General features: G+C 41.3%; 1 protein-coding gene across 1 annotated transcript in view; it reads right to left on the bottom strand.

The window, feature by feature from the left end:
• LOC141131400 (transient receptor potential cation channel subfamily M member 7-like) overlaps nucleotides 1-20,974 on the bottom strand; it is a 139,364-nt gene that overhangs the window by 24,189 nt on the left and 94,201 nt on the right. The window contains exons 24-33 of the mRNA XM_073618615.1: nucleotides 19,074-19,206; nucleotides 15,936-16,861; nucleotides 15,376-15,419; nucleotides 12,983-13,079; nucleotides 10,932-11,002; nucleotides 7,617-7,654; nucleotides 7,499-7,524; nucleotides 2,449-2,499; nucleotides 2,306-2,371; nucleotides 568-851 (exon numbers count right to left, since the gene is read on the bottom strand). Of these exons, the coding sequence (XP_073474716.1) occupies nucleotides 568-851; nucleotides 2,306-2,371; nucleotides 2,449-2,499; nucleotides 7,499-7,524; nucleotides 7,617-7,654; nucleotides 10,932-11,002; nucleotides 12,983-13,079; nucleotides 15,376-15,419; nucleotides 15,936-16,861; nucleotides 19,074-19,206 (1,736 nt within the window). The remainder of the gene's footprint in view (nucleotides 1-567; nucleotides 852-2,305; nucleotides 2,372-2,448; nucleotides 2,500-7,498; nucleotides 7,525-7,616; nucleotides 7,655-10,931; nucleotides 11,003-12,982; nucleotides 13,080-15,375; nucleotides 15,420-15,935; nucleotides 16,862-19,073; nucleotides 19,207-20,974) is intronic.

Here is a 20,974-nt window from a genome sequence, read left to right as displayed (position 1 = left end):
TGGAAAATAATCACTTTTGACGCTTTGCAACTGCACTGTAAATGCCACAGGCACTTTTACAGTGCATTTAAGGTGCGGCTGTGGTGCGTTTTAATAGAAGTGAATGGAGGCAGCATCAAAGCATCAATGCCTTACAAGCTCTGCAGGCAGCATTATTTTTTCCTCCCAGCAACGCTAACACTGCAGTGTGAATGCCTCCATCTGGTCCCTATTGTAACAATTTTGGGTGGCATTGATAGGCATTCGGAAAAAGCTAAAAACAGGACCCATTCGCCTATTTTCAACGCCTGTGTGAAAGAGTACTTGGTGCCTCATAAGGAGGATTTTCCTCCAACAAGAACTGGCCTAACACCCTTTTGGAAGGGGTGGTAACATGTTGGTGATAGTCATAGCTCCTTTGCCCACTCACACTACATGTATATATATATTTTTTTATATATAATAGGTGTATATGTATTATTGCAATTTTCTGTACTCCTTATCCACCTGTTGAGATTTGCCCATAGACACAGCAAGGATGACAGTGACCCAATATATCTTTTGCATAATTTTAATAATTTTACTCACCCTGAGGCACAGCTGCAACACGGTGCCATCTTTATATACATCTGACCAGTTATTCACCACCTCAGGTAGAAATGACTTGATGATATAGAGGTGTCCAGCCTTGAGGATGTCATTCTCAGACCAGGTACAGGCCACTTTCACAGCACGTCTCAATCCACCTCCCATTTCTTCCTTAGTTAGTATCTCTATTGTGGCATAATAGCCATTATGAGACCAGGACGACATGCTGTTGTTCAGGATGTTTGGTGAGCTTTCTTCTAGCCGATACACAGTGGCCAGCTCCCCTGAAATAAACCGTGGGCACTTGTTAGATATACGCACTCTATTTTTAATACTTCATTTACAGCATTTATTTGGGAAAAACTAGGATTTAAGCCTCGTACACACGATCGGATTTTCCGCAGACAAAACGTCTGACTTTTGTCCGAAGGCATGTGCCTGGATTTTGTCTTGCATACAAACGGTACACAATTGTCGGCCAACAAACATGAACGTAGTGACATACTAGACGTACTACGAGCTGAAAAAGAGGAAGTTCAATTGTCAGACGCCACCCTTTGGGCTCCTTCAGCTAATTTCGTGTTAGTAGAAGTTTGGTGAGCGCTTTTCATTTTGCACTTTTCATTTCGCACTTTTCAGTTAATTTCTGAACGGCCGTTCGTCAACCAGCCATGTTGCGGAATCAGAGGAGATAACGTGTTATTTATTATTGGCCTTGGAGTTATTGCTTTGACCCAAGTCCAGTCCAGGAACAGGAGGAGGAGAATTTCTTGGACCAAAAATTGGTTGCTTTATTAATCGTGACCAATCATGTCATATGCCTTTGCCTCGGGCGCTCCAGGAGAATAATCCAGATGATTTTCGGAATTATCTCTGGATGACGGACCCCTGCTTTCACCAACTCTTGGCATTGTTGACCCCCTATATTAAGAAGCAGGACACATGCATGAGGCTTTTATTTTATTTTTTGGTTGAATAATGATTTGATTTGGTATATTTTCTATATTTTTGGATGCATAGAATGCACTTTTTGGTTAAGTTCTATTGGCAGATAACATGTCTAATTTTATTTGTTTTCTTTTTTAATGCACAATAAAAAAAATTGTGTAGAATAATACTTGGCTATGTGTTTTACTTCAAATGACAGTTTGGGAGTAGGCAGTTACATTTTAAAAAAATACAATGTAAAATTAACAAGGGACACCAATATAGTTGTATCTTTGATCTTAAAAAATAAAAAAAAATAACAAGCACAATAATATTATTCTTGATATCACTAGAAAAAAAAAAGCCTTTGGAAATTTGTTTGCAATAACTCCATCAGTATCACCAGCAAAGCAGCTTCATTATCATCCCATTAAAGAAGAAGAGAATTGTGCGCTGCATTTCGAGATTTCATAATTTGCCACGTCACGAATGTTAATTCTCCATTATGAACGCTAGTTTACAAGACCGAATGCTTCTGGCTCGTCCTTGCTTCCGAGCATGCGTGTTTGTACTTTGGACTTTTGTCCGACGGACTTGTGTACACACGCTCGGAAAATCCGACAACAGACATTTGTCTGCGCAAAATTTTAAAACCTGCCATCCAACATTTGTCCATGGAAAATCCGACAACAATTGTCTGATTGAGCATACAAACGGTCGGATTTTCCGCCACCAGCCTGTCATCACACGTTTCCCGTCGGAAAATCCGATCGTGAGTACGCGGCTTAATTCAATCTACTTTTCTGCTTACCTACAGGAGGCAGGGGTGTAAAGGGTATACTCTGGGAGAGCCGGTATAAGTTGTTTCTTTCAATGGCTGTTGGTGATACACAGAATAAAGTTAGTAACTGATAATAATTTAGTTTGATAAAATATTTTCTAAATAATACTCACCGGAATAATAAAAAGATTTATCCATTGATGTTTTAAAATCATGGCCAAATCCTAAAAAATAACAGCGTTTCAATTAAAATGCAGCGCTATTATATTCTATACATCAAAGGCTATCTGTTCCACAAAATGTTAGCACTTTAAAATGTATATACATGTACATGACAGGTTTAAAGCTCAACTCCAGGTATGATATGTATTGCATACTTACACTGGTTCAGCTTTGTATAATATAAGTATGTACAGTATATCTCATACCTGAGGGTCATTCGTGAAGCTGACAATCATTATAGCAGTGTTTCTCAACCTTTTTTCAGTCAAGGCACCCTTTAAAAATTATGGACAATCTCAAGGGACCCCATTCTAAAATGTAAAAATGATTTCAACAGTTTTACATAATGCAGCAAAATCCACAAGTCTAAGTAGGACACCCAACATTTGAGGGGCTTTATTCTTCCAAAGCAAATACATTTATGCAAACTGGTACTGACTAGTATTCCAATGTTTCTTTTCTCCCTCAGTTTTTCTCCATCACTCAGCTAATGTGACCCCAACGCTGATGGAGAGGGGCAGGGTAGGGTCAAACACGGATGCTATGCAGCCGACTGACATCCTTCCTATCAACTGATGATGCCATTGGTCGTTAGGATGCCAGCAGCTAGAAGGTTGTAATGGTGCACAATGAAAACCTGGGGCTTTGTGTAACTAAAAAGGCAGCCTTCATCCATACGCTGACGTGTATACAATTTTTGGGCAATTTTTAGGCATTTTGCCAAGGCACCCCTAAAGAACTCTCAAGGCACCCCTGGGTACCCTGGTTGAAAAGGGCTGCACTATAGAAATCAGCGCTACTACAGTGATAGCCACGAACTTACGGGTCCTGTGCCATGCAGCTTCCATTTCTGCACACTGACCACAAGGGGTCACTCCCTCAACTTTGGATTTCTTCAGAATAACAAAAGTCGGAAGATCGAACTAACGATCTGGACGGATATCTGGATTCCACCCTAGGAGAAACATCTCAGCTCTGCAGACCATGTCCACACTGTCACTCATTGTATGACAGTTTAAGCCATTTTGACTCACCGCTCATGGCTTGTGAGTCCACCAGTGCTGGTAAGAATACCTTATCTTTTACATTGTTTGCAATCACCATTGGGAAGAATATTACTTGGATCATCTCCTCACCATTTTGGGCAGTTTGAGAAACTCATGATAACTTCTGGGACTGTCACTATCTACATTTATGAACTTTTTTTGGTCGCTAGCAACACCGTTTTTTCATTTAATTTTGCATTTGATGTTAGTAACACCAATTTATTGTGTGCACAAACTTTTGTTTTTAGGTGAATAATTGTTTTGCTACACTAATAGCTATAGATTTTTATTTTTATACTTGCCTTTTGATATGTCTCTTTATCTATATATGATGTCGCAGTTTGCCAATACAGTGGTTATATACATATTTGGCTTAATGTGACATGGTTGTTCACCACTATTGCTGCACTCCCACAGTGGCATATGAGGTCACATTCTTCACTCATCAAGTGCGATTTGGGTTCTCTACTCAATGGCATAGTGCGGATTTGTCACGTTTTAATCACTTATTTTTGTAGTTTTGGGGCGTCATTCTCTGATCGCCTTTTTCACTAATTGTATATTATTTCCACTTATTAGTGCTACACTTTATTCCATATATTTTTGCACAATTTGTCTGATTGTAGTGTCGGCTGCTTTTGATTTTTTTGGGATTGGCACAGTACTATTACCCTACTATCTGACTCCCTCAACACTGCCACCATTCACAAAATGCCTTGTATGTTATTTCATGAATACAACATGTGCACTGATTGGATGAGGTGGAGAGGAAGGGTGGTGATGTCACAATCTCTACCTTTGTCTAATGTGCCACTGAAAAGTACAATTTTTTTTTGTTGTTGATTACTTGGCTGCAGAAAAAAAAATAGAGAACTATTTTCTGTTTTGTCCTCAATGATACCATTGTTTGCTTGATTGTTGGTCTTTATGCAAAAAGTACACACATTATGTTGTGTTTTATGCCTCCATTATATTTTCTTATATTTTTTTATTTCAGAACACTCTAATTCAAACTGAGCTTATGATGGAAAATGCACAATCAGAGGTTACAGTAAAACCTGGATGTCACAACAAACAGTAGATCCAGCCGTATAGGCAGCTGAAGTTATATGCGTACGAAAAACCAAAGGAGACAATGGGAAGATATTCCTTATCAGGGTCCCCCCAACTGACATTATGATGACAATAAGGAATAATTTGATAGTGCAGGTGGGGTACTGTATAGGTAAGAAGATTAGCATTGGCCCTTTAAAATAATGGGCAACCTCACTGACAAACAGGGATGTCCTGAAGGCAGAAGTTGTTAACAGAGCTCAACATTTACAGGAAAAGTCAAGATCTGCATGTAACATCAGTTGCCTATAGTTCTGTTCATTTGATGTGCATTTTTCATGCAAAGTAACATTTGCCAATTGCTCTTTTAAAGTGGCTGTAAACCCTTACATATACCCAGTGAAGTGTCTAGCCTCAGGTGATACACGAAGATGAAACAAATCCTCTTACATAAGTTGTACCTGTTTATCTGCGGTGTCCAGAATTTATACAGCTTGTCTGAACTTCCAGAAAGCAGGGGAAGGGGAGCTCAAGTTACATTCTGTAGAGAGCAGTGAGGGGAGCTCTGAGAGCTGAAGACCCCCCCCCCCTCATCCTTTTACATAACACACAGAAACAGAGCCAAGGCTGTCAATCACAAACTGTGTGCTGAAGCTCCCTACCCTGTCACCTTTTTACCTCATGGTGTCAGAAATTACTCATATAGATAGCAGAGGAATGAGGCAGCAGAGAGAAATGACACTTAGTGCTCTGGACTGAGACAAGTACACACTATAGAGGGATATGCCTTGTGTATATTTCATGTTTGAGGTTTACAATCGCTTTAAGCATGCCACAGATTAACTTAAATTTAGAACTGTAATGCAAACCTGTAGTGACACTGTATAGCATAAAACAACACCTACACAGAACATCAGGTACATTCAGCTGCTGCTGTTCAGTGGAACCACGGTGCCACCTGAATGTCTTCTTGTGGTGATAGTAGGTATGGCCCTGTAATACTAGGTGCCTGCTCAACCAATGCTCAACCAATGAGAAGGCCTGGGCAACACCCCATAAGATGTAGCTGGCCTGTCATTCTGACTTTCAGAAAGCTGTTGCAGGGAACTCCAGAAGCATACTAGGTGGTCAAATTCATTTTATATTATTCTACTGTTTTGTACTATGTGGAGTCACTAAAGGTTCACGTTAAATGAACAACACAAGATGTAGCATTGCTATTTCTGCATATGTTTACTTTTTTACTTCTGATTTTATTTGTTTTTTCTATTTATCATTTAGTCTTTTACTATCCATTCTTCGGGGTCTAACTTAACCACCCTGGCGGTATGATTATGTCAGATTTTTGCGTCTCAAAGCGGTAATAGAAATTTGGCGTTTTATATTGTAGGCCTATAATTCTTAGCAATAACAGACTTAAATCTGTCCAAACAAGAGTCTAGTAAACATCCCGGGTATGATAAAGTTTGAAACACTAAATCATAAATTATAATATAATAAATAACTATAAATAATTATAAAAAATCATAATATAATAATAATAAAATTAATTTCCTCACAATTCACTATCGCTCAATTCTGCAAGTGTTCTAATTCACTATCGCTGTTTTCTAACTGGTCTAAAACCACTTTTGATGTAAAGGGACACTTTTCGGTTGCTATGGACAATCTCAAGTTTCCAGGCAGAAAGAATATATATATATATATATATATATATATATATATATATATATATATATATATATAAATATTAGATATAAAATAAATATATATAGATATATATATATAATATATTTAATATATAAATTATATAAACTATATAATATAAAACTGCATGCAGGGCACTGGACAAAGCATTAGGGACAAAAGGGATGTGAAATAATTTGATGCAGAAATTGTAATCTGTAAGATTTCAGTGAACTGTATGTGTTATGTTTTGTGTACTTTTTGAATTTGCTCCCGGGCTCCGCCCCCATGCGTTGCGACTCTCACAGGGAATGGAGCCACACACAGAGAATCTGGCGGAGTACACAGCCCACACACACAGCCACAAAGCGGGGGGACATCGCAGGATCCTGGGGACAAGGTAAGTAACCTGTGGCTCAGGGTTACCGCTAATGGTACTGAAATTTAACCCCGAGCCACACTGGGGATTACCGCCAGGGAGGTTAAAGTATAAGGGCTCATGCACAGAAATGCACTTGAGTCCAAAAACACGGCCTGTACAAGAGTTTGAGCTTTTTTTTTTTTCTTCTTCTAAATGCCCCTCCTTGTTAACCTATGTGCCCATGTACACTATGGGTATTTTCAAGAGTTTAAAGGCAGGGGCATTTAGAGGCAGAAAAAAACCCACCAAAGTCACATCCAGGAGAGGAACCTTTTGAGCAGAAAAACACTTGAAAAGTGCATAAATGCGTGTTAACACTAGGTGTGTTTATATACATTCGCACAGTAATTCATTCTAATGGCCAGAATAAATGAACATTCTGGCCAATAGAAAGCATGAATGCCAGGCGCATAGAACGCACATTAACGCGCATGCAAAAACGCAGCTTTTTGGTGCATTTTTCTGCTGCTAAACTCCTGTATGATAAAATGCATAATAGAGAATACAGTGTGAACTAAGACAAGATTTTAAAATTATTATAATTATTATTTGGAAAGGAGAAGCATGGCGTTTGCCCACAGGATGACTTTGCATAGCTCACTATAAGTGCCATATGGCTACTAATAATAATTATTATTGCTATAAAGAATTTGATAGCGCCAACAGTTTACACAGGGCTCTACAAAATAAAGGGAGACAATACAATTCAGTACGAGAGGGTTAGGAGTGCCCTGCCTGTGAGGACTTACAATCTGGATCAGCAAAAACAAAATATCACTTGGTAAAATGTCTTACTTGTAAAGGTTTTTTTTTGAAGAGACCTAAAAAGATAATAGGAAATTTGAATAAATACATAATGCTTTTTAAAGGTTAACTTTATATAAAAATGTTTTTAAAACATGAAAAAACTTACTTCTTCGAAGCAGATGAATATCGGCTGTAATATGGTTCCTGTTTAAAAATGTTTAAAACATTACATATTACTAATATTTAAAGAAATGTTGCTAAAATCAAATTGTGAATAAAAATTGTCCTTGCAAAGAAGATAGCAAATATCTTTCCTTCTATTTGTGTCCATGAATGCCACTGTATTTAAGAGAAATCCTTGCCTGAAGGCTCTTCAGAAACTGACACTTCTGGTGTTACTACTTTGTCCTTTAGTACTGTAAGGATTGGCAGTAGGAATCTGTGAGTACAGGAGGGGACTTTTAGGTGGCGATTTTTGTTAAATATAGCGACGTTCAGTAGAGTGGGCAGCAGAATGAATAAGTGTTACATGTACGCATTTAGTATTATTTAAGGTTTAAAGGACAATGGCCATATTTTATTATCTTGCTCTTTATCAAGTCACAACTTGATAAAGAGCATGCATGCGAAACTCGCCATCACAGCAACCAACTACATTTGCGGTCCAAGCCACCTCCGTGTGGTTCCTCCCTACCTGTGTCACCCATGGCGTGCTGGCACACCCAGCCTGGAGACACTATCCTGCAAGCCAGATTATTCTCCCCATAGAGATTCCGAGGACTGACACTTCCATCTTCGTTCTGGCTTGGAATACAGTGTGACTTTTCATCTTAGCCCTGACATGGTGGCATTCGGTACTGTTTACTTTCAATTGTTTGCATTTTGTTTTAAAGGTCCTGTGATCTTTTTTTTTGGAGTAAAATGGAATTATCTGGTCACTTTTGCTTAACGATTTTGTGTTGTACAGTAATTACAACAATCAGTGGTGGTCAAAAAAATGTGACCCTAAATATTACAAGCCTTGAGCGCTGCCCAGACTTCTTATTCACTTACATCATTACTAGCTGACCATCCTCACCCCCTCTATTCATCCTGTCCATCTGTTAGCCAACTGGTGGACATGCTGATGAGATCATTCATGCACTTCCCATTCTACTTCAGCAGCGCTGAATTTTGGAGCAATATACCCATCTCTAGAATTACACACTTGTGCAAACTGAGGGGATATAAGTTTCCTGGTCTGTCTTAAAAGCTGGGACTATAAAGCACACTATAGTTATTCCTGTGTACTTGTTACTCCACAGGAGTCTGGGTGGTCAGTTGGTGGCAGCCAAATTTTAGTTGATTTTAGCAACAGAGTAAGGCGGGCCATAGACAGTTCGAATCTCAGCCGGTTCAACAGGAACTAGGCGAGATTCGAACCGTGTATGGGCAGGCTGAATGTGCCAACTTAATCGATTGATCAACTTGGGTACAACCAGCCTGCTGGATTTTACTTCCTTTACTTACTTACTCCTATAGCTGCTAGCAATAATCACTGGCTTCTCCTGGGAAGGAGACCCTTATGGCCATAGACCAGACCCCAGGCCATAGACCAGGGGTCCTCAAACTTTTTAAACAGGGGGCCAGTTCACTGTCCCTCAGAATGTTGGTGGGCTGAATTAATGCAGCCTCACCTGTGCCCATCAGCGCAGCCGCACCTGTGCCCATCAGCGCAGCCACACCTGTGCTCATCAATGCAGCCACACCTGTGCCCATCAATGCAGCCTCACCAGTGCCCATCAATGCAGCAACAGATGTGCTCATCAGCGCAGCCACACCTGTGCCCATCAATACAGCCACACCTGTGCTCATCAATGCAGTCTCTCCAGTGTCCAGCAATGCAGCCTCTCCTGTGCACAGCAATGCAGGCTCACCTGTGCACAGCAATGCAGCCACACCAGTGCACAGCAATGCAGCCACACCTGTGCTCATCAATGCAGTCTCTCCAGTGTCCAGCAATGCAGCCTCTCCTGTGCACAGCAATGCAGCCTCACCTGTGCACAGCAATGCAGCCACACCAGTGCACAGCAATGCAGCCACACCAGTGCCCATCAATGCAGCCTCTCCAGTGCCCATCAATGCAGCCACACCTGTGCACAGCAATGCAGCCTCTCCAGTGTCCAGCAATGCAGCCTCACCTGTGCACCGTGGGCTTGGTAAATAACCTAGGCGGGCTGTATCCAGCCAGCGGGCTGTAGTTTGAGGACCCCTGCCACCGGTTGCAGGAAAGAAATTTGCATGTTTTCCCCATCAGTGTTGACAGGAAAATCCCTCGAGCCAAGACATTGTATTCTCCCAGCAGGAGAAGACAGTGATTACTGCTAGCGGCTACAGCAGCCGCTAGCAATAATTGCAAGTATAATCCAGCAGTCTGGTTGTACCCAAGTTGATCTATCGATCAACGTGGCACATTCAGCCTGCCCCTACACAGTTCAAATCTCAGCTGGTTCCTACTGAACCGGCCGAGATTCAAACTGTCTATGGCCAGCCTTAAAATGGTTGTAAAGGCAGAAGGTTTTTTAATCTTAATGCATTCTATGCATTAAGATAAAAAGCCTTCTGTGTGCAGCAGCCCCATCTCGATCCAGCAATGTGCACTAGAGACTCGGCTGCCCGGGACTCTCCTTTCCCTCCTCATTGACTGAGACAGCAGCGAAGTGCCATTGGGTCCCACTGCAGTCAAAGTCAGTGAGCCAATGAGGAGAGAGAGGGGATAAGACTGGGCCGTGGCTTTGTGTCTGCCCCTCACCATTACCTCTAATTAGTGTCCACCTGAGTTATAGGAGGGGTCCTTTTAGTTCTCCCATAAAGAGGAGTGTATTTCTCCCATGGTTGAGAAGTAGGATCTTTCATTCTATGAATAGTGTAGGACCCACTGATAATGCGGTACTTTGACGCAGTAGTGGGCTTAAGCACTGTATGGCCATGTGGTGAGACCAAATCCCCATATTTTTGCTTATTTGCTTAATATGTTCAGGTGCTTTAGATAGCCTTGCAGGATTTAAATGTAATTTTTGTATGTGTGGGCTGTAATCTTTTGTTCTGTGTCTGTATGGACACACAGAGCAGTGGCTGGGCTCGGGTGCCCCCATAGCAAGCTGCTTGCTGTGGGGGCACTCAACAGGAGGGAGGGGCCAGGAGCGCCAACGGGGGACCCAAGAAGAGGAGGATCGGGTCCCCCGTTGACCAAAACCACTGCACAGAGCAGATAAGTACATGTTTGTTATTTTTAACAAAAAAACAAGACTTTAGTATTACTTTAAATTAAGCGGACTATGACAAAATCTTAGTTCGTGTAAAAAAAGGTAAAGCATCGATACTGATGATTTATTGCATGTTAGGCTCATTACAAAATTGTCTTTTACAACAAAGGTGCAGTTGTACTTTAAAGTTCTTATCCTGTTTTATTGTACAAAATTCCTTCCCACAATCCACCCACCTTCAGTAAGGCTGCCTTGGAGTCAATTTGATACAGATCTTCATAAGACATAGATTTGCTGTCCATGTTAACTATATAAGACAAAATATGATAAACATAAACAAAAAAGGAAACACAAATTTGATTATTAGGCTCATTGAGTGTATTATCTGCTGCAATCTGATTCTAGCTTTCAATTGTTTAGCACCGGTTAGGACATCTGCAACTTACTGGTGTTTATAGAAAACCACAAACTGCAACATGTTATTTTGATTGATATAAGGTCTGGGTGGCCACTCCTTCTCTTTTCCCCAGTTGGCACTCCAATAAGGACATAACAACGACTTTTTGCATACATTTGGGGGAACACAGATTTATAAAACAATTTCACATTACACTCACAACACTGTGGAGCCCTACCACAGATTGTTGTACTTTGACCACTGTCAAATGATAACTGAGGCCCCTAAGCTTTCCCCCGGTTATGGATGAGCTCATGTTTGGTCCAAACTTGGGTTCAGACCAAATCCAACAGGATGCTGTCACTCCCTCCCGCTGCCGCTCAGTCATCTGTGTCCAAGACATTCCCCAGTTCACAGCTATACATAAACTAAGGGTTAGGGATGCTTGTGACATCTTTGACTTTATATGGTTACATGGCCGTATTAGGTCATTGATGTCTAAAGTACAGCATACCCACCACTTTGTGTAGATGTGGGAAGGGGAATGCCCTGGCCTGGCTGCAGTTGAGTGAGCGGGAATAACAGCTTCCTGCCAGGTGCAGTTCACACCAAAGGTTAGCCAAAAGCTGAGCTCATCCTTACTCCCGTGGGTGCTGTGTGTGTAAATGCTGCCCATCTCCTTTTCCCCTGCCCATTTTTTTCCACTCTGCCAACCCCCCCACCAATTATTTTTGGCTTTGTCCACCCCATACTCACTCTTCTTTCCAAGGGCCACACTTTAATCGCCTTTCTTCCTCAGGCACTGCCCACTGATTGGTCTCACAGTCCCATCTTAGGCTTTCCACCATTTAAAACAGTGGCCACCACTTCTATGAGAACGGGGAAAATTGAGGCCCCAGCCTGTACAGGCTTCACCACGAGCCCACTACCAAAGCTCAACTGATAAGTCTTGCTGACAAGGCTTTTTTTGGCACTTTTTGTTTACAAGTTGAAATCTGTATTTTTTGCTAGAAAATTACTTATAACCCCCCAACATTATCTTTTTCTTTTTTTTTTTTTTTTTTTTTAGCAGAGACTGTAGGGAATTAAATGGTGATTGTTGCAATTTTTTATGCCACACAGTATTTGCGCAGCAGTTTTGCAAATGCAATTTTTTGGGAAAAAATACACTTTAATAAAAAAATTTAAAAAACGCAATAGTTACCCCAACTTTTGTATAATGTGAAAGATAAGGTTACACTGAGTAAATAGATAGCTAACACTTTTAAATTCGGCACGCTCGTAGAATGGGGAAAACGATGGTACTTAAAAATATCCATAGGCAATGCTTTAAACACCTTTACAGGTTACCTGTTTATAGTTACAGAGGAGGTCTAATGTTAGCATTATTGCTCTTGCTGTAACGTTCCCAGCAATACCTCACATGTCGAATACCATTTACATATCTGTGCGCAAATTAAGTATGAGTTCGCTTCTGCGTTCGAGGGGGAGCTTTACCATTTTTTTTTTTTTTATCATTATTTATTTTACTTTTTATTTTTACACTGTCCTTTAATTTATTTATTTTAATCACTTTTATTTCTCGGAAATGGTAAGCCCGAGAAACGCTTCGGAAACTGCTCCACCGGCTCATGAGCCGCTCAGACTGGTTTCATGAGAAAGCCGGCCGCCTGCTGAAAAAAATGGTACAGGGGTTATGGCTGATATCTTCAGTCATAATCCCGGTAATGCACTTGCAAACTGAAACGTATATATACGTATTGCGGTTGGCCAGTGGTTAAAGTGAGGCATTTATTATCACCATAACTCTTTGATGGAAACCAGAAGTTTGTTAGTGTGAAGCATGCCCAGAAAAATTTACTGTTAAAATCTTCAAACAATTTCACCTACACTGACTATTTGATGCAGATGGAGAAGTTGGTTGGAATACATTCAGGTCTGTGCAGGAAGAAGTTCTTCTGAGACCATCTTCATTGCTGTAAGTGGACTAGAAATCAAATAAGCAGTGTTATTTTTCATACTGGAGGTCCCTGGATAAAAGTAGCTAATTGTTATTAATCAAACAGGGCAATTACAGGTTAGGTTTAGGGGTCTAATTATAAATGCTTTACAAATAATTCAAATATATTTCTAAATGGATTCCATTGCAAATGTGAGAAGCCCAGTGTTAATTTTGGCATCAAATTTTGAATTAGTTTTAGTCTTTTGACTAAAATGACCATTTTAGGCCCCTTTCACACTTGTGCAACCTGAAAGTCGTGCAATTTTTGCCTCGATTTTATCAGTGATGTTGCCGCGACTATGACGCGACTTGAAGCAATGTCTGTGTAATCTTGAGGTCTATGGACCTCAAGTCGCATCAAAGTCGGACCAAAGTAAGGCAAGGACTACTTTGAAGTCACTGCAACTTGAAGTTGCACAGATATGAACGGTACTCATTGGAATCATGGAGTAAGACTTGTCATGTGACTTTGCAGTCCCAAGTCGCAGGACAAGTCGCACAAGTGTGAAAGGGGCCTTTGTTTTAGTCTCATTTTGGTAATCTGCCTTTTTTTTTAATCGTATTTTAGTCTAATAAAATCATTTTAGTCAACTAAAATCTAATGTGTTTAGTTAAATTGTAATGCATTATTTAAGCATTTCTATAGAATTTCCAAACTCGTTATATACTCCTGAAGTAAAAAAAAATCTAATACCATGTTATTATTTATGGTATTATAGCAGAGTTCCACCCAAAAGTTAAACCTCCACTGATCTGTTTACTCTCCCCCTCCAATGCCACATTTGGCACCTTTCGGGGGAGGGGAGAACGGGTACCTGTTTTTGACAGGTACCATTCCCCTCTTCCGGGAGACAGAGTCGCGGTGCCATCCCTCGGGAAGTTCGGCCCCCTCCTCCTTCCTGCACAGTGCTCTGGACAGTGATCTGAGGAGGCCTGTAATGCACACAGTGCTCTGAACATCGATAGTCTGAAGAGGAGGCCTGTAATGCATTGCACACAGTACCCTGGACAGTGGTCTGAGGCCTGTAATACATACAGTGCTCTGGACGGTGGTCTGAGGAGGCCTGTAGTGCTGCATAGTGCTCTGGACGGTGGCTATAATGCTACACAGTGCTCTGGATGATGGTCTGAGGAGGCCTGGAATGCCTCATAGTGCTCTGGACTGTGGCTGTGATGCTGTACAGTGCTCTGGACAGTGGTCTGAGGAGGCCTGTAATGCACACAGTACTCTGGACATGAATAGTCTGTGAAAGAGGCCTGTGATGCATTGCACACAGTGCTCTGGACAGTGGTCTGAGGAGGCCTGTAATGCGCACAGTGCTCTGGACAGTGGTCTGAGGAGGCCTGTAATGCTGCACAGTGCTCTGGATGGTGGTCTGAGAGGCCTGTAAAGCTACACAGTGCTCTGGACGGTGGTCTGAGGAGATCTGTAATGTTGCACAGTGCTCAGGATGGTGGTCTGTAATGCACAGTGCTTTGGGATAGTGGTCTGAATCTGAGAGGCCAGGAATGATTCACAATGCTGGATGGTGTTCTCAGGTCTGAGGGATGGCCTGTAATGTACAGTGCTCTGGATGCCGGTGGTCAGAGGAGGCCTGTAATGCACAGAGTGCTCTGGACAGTGTTCTGATACTGAGAGGTCTGTAATGCTGTACAGTGCTGGATGGTGGTCTGAGGGGATACCTTTAATTGTAATGTACACACTCACAGTGCTCTCTGCTCTGGACAGTCATCGTCGGGAGTGGGACTCTCGTCGGGAGGCCTGTAATGCACAGTGATGCTCTAGACGGTCCTCTGAGGACTCGCAGGCCTGTAATGCGGGCTGCTCAGTCTGCTAACTGCTGCTAAATGAAGAACGCTACAGACTCGAGTCACTTTCTTGCTGGGAGCAGAAGCAGACGGAGCTACGTGGAAACCAGAAGCGCACGAGGGTAAACATCCCTGCCTCAAAATTTAGTTTGGTTTTCAATCATTAACGAAAACGTACTTGACTTTCATCAGTGGACAAAAGTGTGGTGTACTTTTCATTTTGTCGCCATAAAAAGGCCGCTGACGAAAATTTTGACAAATGTTTTCATTGACGAAATTAACACTGGTGAATCCTGGTTGAAACAAGTGTGGATCTTGTAATAACATTTTGATAAATAGGCCACTATCCTTTTATATTGCCGTCTCTGACTCCAAAGGAAGACAATGGTCATCACTGGGACAGGAAAATATATACAGCAACAAAAAGCTAACAGAGGTCCCCCCTTCCCAAAACTGCAAAAAAAAGGTTTACCTCTGTATCCTCTGGCAACTGCTTTGTTTTGTGCAGCTTGAATCCTGAGTAATAAAGCATATTTATTATAATGAGATCAATCTGTAATTGTCAAACATGGCAATTGTTTATAATGTCTAGAACAAAATCCACTTTAGCATTGTGTTTTGGGTGTCAATTAGTTTACATAAAGTGTAAGTATACAAAAACCAATAACCTTTATAAAATAGCATACCTCCCAACTTTTTGAGATGGGAATGAGGGACACATATTAGCAAAAATATGTAGGCATAGGACACACCTCCCCCCACACCCCCTTAAAGGAGCATTATATAAAAAAATCATTAGTTAAACCCACAAGTACTTTTTTTTTACCACTAGTATTCCTTTATATTGGCTTTTGACATTTACAAATGCAGCAATTTAGAAATTGGATGAAAGGTTTAGCTCTGTAAAACACTTTTTGAAAGATAAAAAAATATATAGCTCAGACCAAAATGAGGGACAAATGAGGAGGAAATTGGGGCCTTAATTCCAAATCGGGGACAGTTGGGAGCTATGAAATAGTAATTTAACATTACCTGAATGTTTCGATTTTGTCCAGAGTTTCTGAAACATCTCCGTAATGGTACTGCTGTTAGATAACTGTTCCGATTTGCTTGGAGGTTTAGCTGTACTTTCATGAATGTTGTCATTGTGACAATCACTACCCTCAGCGGGTGACATTCCTGATGAAAGCTGACCATCTTTCTTAGTTGATTCTTCATCTGATATTTTGAAATCTGAACCCATATGGTCAACATCATGCTTGTGGATAGCATTACCCCTGTCATCAATAAATGCCAAATTTACAATGCCTTCTTCCCTTAGAGTGTTGCTTTGATCAACAGAATCTGTAAATACTGAAAAAGTGTGCAACTGCATATTTTGAGACTGAAGAGAATCATTACGTTTTGGGGTGACCCGTAACTGTGGAAGTGTTTGGGGACTGTGTATCATTGCTACACTTGAGTGATGTCTTTTTAAAGACTTAGGCTGAGAGTATCCTACTTTATGTTCACTGAAAGCTCCATTTTGGAATTCCAGGTCATCACATTTCTCGTTATGGCCATGAGATGAGTGAAACAAAGAACTACCTGTAGGACTAGTATCTGAAATATTGATCCTTCGCAGTGAGATTGAAGCTTTAGGTTGGATAATTGTATCCATACCAGGCTGTGAAAGGGAACGACTCCATACTTGATCACTTCTGCTTTTTCTCCACATGACAGAATGTCCAAGTCCGTCATCGGTGGTCTGCTGTGATCGGCTAATATCACTGGACATGATGCTCTGGCTTCTATTAATTTCCAAGGCTTTCTGCGCTGTCAAGGTTTTCATGGAATCCAAAGTGAGTCCTGAAAGATCTTGTAGGTGTCCAATGTGATCATCTAAATGATGAAGCAACTGTTTAATGAAACCAACATGATCTCTGACATCTTTCACATCACCAAGCATATCTTCCACTCTAGAAAGATCAAAAATAAAATTATGTAACATTGCAAGTGCTTTTTCGTTTTAAACTGATTACTGACAGACAAATGACAAATAAAAGTCTATAGTACATACCGATATATTTAAACAGCAACCGATAGGAAACAGTAATTTATTTTTTACTTTCCACTAGTCAGATAATAGTTTTTTGCCAGCTGTGGTTACCACTTGTCTATAAGTACAGAACAGATACAATAAAGGCTGCAAGGCCGTATTTCAGTGGTTCTCAACCCTTTCTAGTGTCGTGACCCCTTGATAAAATTCCCCAAGTTGTGGGGACCCCTAACAGTAAAATTATTTTCATAGCATGGGTTGTCGGCACCCAAGGCAAGACAAGTTATTTGCGCCCCTAACCCACGGACATTTAGCGCTCCCTGAGTCCCTTCCACTCGTACAGTATTAAAACCCCTTGTGGTACATTTTAGGATGTACCACTCCTTCTCTTTGTTCTCCTTTCTTTCCCTTTTATCTCTTTCTATCCCAATTTCTTGATTTTTTTTCCCTTTTCCTCTCTCTAGCCGTTGTTCTTGTTCTCTTATTCTTTCTATCCCTTTTCTTTGTTCCTCCCCCTCTTTTCCTCTCCATTCCATGTATTCTCTATTTTTATTCCTTCTCTTACTCCTTGGTGGGGGGAATGGGATGAGTGGCAGTGCTGGTGGGGAGTTGCGATCAGTGGCAGTGCTAGGGGGGTTATGATCAGCCAGCTTAGGTGCTCTTGATCAAGGTCATCTGCTGATCTGAGAACTGTAGTGGGGACTTTTAATGGCAACACTAATCACAGGTAATGTTACTCACTGTGTCTCCAACTTTGTGGTTACTTGCAGCAGTGACACCTATGCCAAAATCAGGAGATAGGGTCTCCTCCAGCCTCTCCCACTTCACATACCTCCCCAGTCAGCTGACCTTTAGTCTCTGCCCCCCAGCCGTGCTGTGAACTGAATGGGCGGCTGCGAAGAGGCTGAGTGGGCGGTCACTGGCTCCAGGAACCGCCCAGCTGTGCGGCCACAAAAAGGCTGGGAGAGCGGTGCGGGATTCAGGAACAGCCCAGGATTCGGTGACCCCTGGCAAATCATCATTTGACCCCCGGGGGGGTCCCGCCCCCAGGTTGAGAACCACTGCTCTAAGTAGATGAGTAGGACAGCAGGGGGTAGCCTGATACTAGATGAATTATATTCCCTTTTTATTTTGTGTGTTATTTTTTTATTTTATTACTCTGCCTCACCTGGACATTTAAATATAAATCTCGTAGAAGATGTTACAGGGATTGTCAATTGTAATGTAATTTTAGAAATGTAACATGAGGGACTTTCAGACAAAAAGCCCTACTAAGGACACACATTGGCTGTAAATGCTATTTTTTTTAAATAAAAACTACAAACAGGTTTTCATTTACTTGCTCTGTGCAATGGAATTTCACAGAGAGGCCCCTAACCTACTCTTCTCTGGTCTCCTGCTGCTGCTCCTGGCTCCTCCTTTCCGATGAGTGCCCCCATAGAAAGCCGCTTTCTATGGGGGCACTGTGTGGGCTAGTTCGCAAGCCTCACTGTCTGCGTCTATAGACACAGACAGTGGGACTCACTCCCCACTTCCTCCTCACTGGCTTTGATTGACAGCAGTGGGAGCCAATGCCTCAGCAAAAGCTGTAAGACTAGGAAGTAAGTAGAGAGAAGAGCTGTAGACGGACACAGCGCTGGATCCAATAAGGACTTAGGTAAGTAAAAGGGCGGGAGGGGGGATACAGATTCCTAAACATTTTTTACCTTAATGCAAAGAATGCATAGCTCTTCTTACATTTATAAAGGCCAATGGACAGTTGAGACTAATAATAAGGGTAAAGTATGTCTCAGGAATGGAGACTTTATGCCACCCAAATCTCTACAAAATATCCAGGCTCCATGACCCAGTACAGAACTTATTATGATTCTGAGAATACAAAAAGTTTGTTTTCGTCACATCAGTCATACCCTGCAAACCTAAGTGACACATACACACCATCCACAATCTGTGTCACAGAGCTCAGTATACTCTGCCCACTATTTAAAAAAATTTTAAATATTTATGACAAAGAATAGGAGGGATCCATCTCTATTTTGCATTTCCTCTTTTGCTCTGGCTTTGTTAGGAATATTTTTTTTTTTATTCTGTATGGCAGAATGCCATTTGAACTGCTCACATTTACATAATACCTTTCTGTTGTTACACGGATTCTTTCATCACTCTTTGAACTTTCATGATCTTTCTTGTCATTGAAATAAATTTGAACACATTGTCCTTCAAATTCATGAAGTCTTATTTGGTCTTCCTCCGTTAGAAAGAGTTCTGTTTGAAAAGAAACAAGTAAAGGCTGATAGATATTTTTTTTTTTATGATCAGAATAAGTCACTGTTAAGGTTTTTTAGGAAGGGCGAAAATGTTTGTTACCTTTTGAATAAATGTGTTATCCCTCTATCTCTCTCTTTCTTTCTATATATACAGTATCTCACAAAAGTGAGTATACCCCTCACATTTTTGTAAATATTTAATTATATCTTTTCATGTGACAACACTGAAGAAATGACCCTTTGCTACAATGTAAAGTAGTGAGTGTACAGCTTGTAAAACAGTTTAAATTTGCTGTCCCCTCAAAATAACTCAACACTGGACAGGTTCTATTCAGAACAGGCCTCGCCATGGTCGAGCAAAGAAGGTGAGTGCACGTGCTCAGCGTCATATCCAGAGGTTGTCTTTGGGAAATAGATGTATGAGTGCTGCCAGCATTGCTTCAGAGGTTGAAGGGGTGGGGGGTCAGCCTGTCAGTGCTCAGACCATATTCCGCACACTGCATCAAATTGGGAAGCCCCTTCTAACGATGATGCACAAGAAAGCCCACCAACAGTTTGCTGAAGACAAGCAGACTAAGGACATGGATTACTGGAACCATGTCCTGTGGTTTGATGAGACCAAGATAAACTTATTTGGTTCAGATGGTGTCAAGCGTGTGTGGCAGCAACCAGGTGAGGAGTACAAAGACAAGTGTGTCTTGCCTACCGTCAAGCATGGTGGTGGGAGTGTCATGGTCTGGGGCTGCATGAGTGCTGCAGCACTGGGGAGCTACAGTTCTTTAAGGGAACCATGAATGCCAACATGTACTGTGACATACTAAAGCAGAGCATTACCCCTCCCTTCGGAGACTGGGCCGCAGGGCAGTATTCCAACATGATGACGACCCCAAACACACCCCCAAGACAACCACTGCCTTGCTAAAAAAGCTGAGGGTAAAGGTAATGGACTGGCCAAGCATGTCTCCAGACCTGAACCCTATTGAGCATCTGTGGGGCATCCTCAAACGGAAGGTGGAGGAGCGCAAGGTCTCTAACATCCACCAGCTCTGTGATGTCGTCATGGAGGAGTGGAAGAGGACACCGGTGGCAACCTGTGAAGCTCTGGTGAATTCCATGCCCAAGAGGGTTAAGGCAGTGCTGGAAAATAATGGTGGCCACACAAAATATTGACACTTTATCCCCAATTTGGACATTTTTACTTAGAGGTGTACTCCCTTTTGTTCTTTTGTGGTTAGCGGTTTAGACATTAATGGCTGTGTGTTGAGTTATTTTGAGGGGACAGCAAATTTACACTGTTATACAAGCTGTACACTCACTACTTTACATTGTAGCAAAGTGTCATTTCTTCAGTGTTGTCACATGAAAAGATATAATAAAATATTTACAAAAATGTGAGGGGTGTACTCACTTTTATGAGATACTGTATATACAGTATATATTTATTTATATTTATTTTATTTTAATTCTTGTTCAATGTTTTTACTGATTTTAATCAAAAATGCACAGATACAACAAAGTGCTTCAGGTAAGAACATTGGGAACATATAGGTTCACATCTCCGATCACTGAAACTTAATAACAATAACAGGTAATATGGTGCAAAAGAAAAGGGTTTTTCAGCCTTGTGAACATTTGTATAAAAAGCAACAACAGATAGGTAAATGGAAAATGGTAACAGATCATATTGTTAGTGTGTTCACAAGGATCCTGGGTAGGGACCTGGCTCCAGTAATGATTAGGCCAATCAGTGCTATGTGTGTAAAAAG

Source organism: Aquarana catesbeiana, linkage group LG03 (assembly GCF_042186555.1).
Source record: "Aquarana catesbeiana isolate 2022-GZ linkage group LG03, ASM4218655v1, whole genome shotgun sequence".
Classification (NCBI taxonomy): Eukaryota; Metazoa; Chordata; class Amphibia; order Anura; family Ranidae; genus Aquarana; species Aquarana catesbeiana.
The sequence above is the reverse complement of the archived record's forward strand: the minus strand, read 5'-3'. Positions and strand labels throughout refer to the sequence as shown.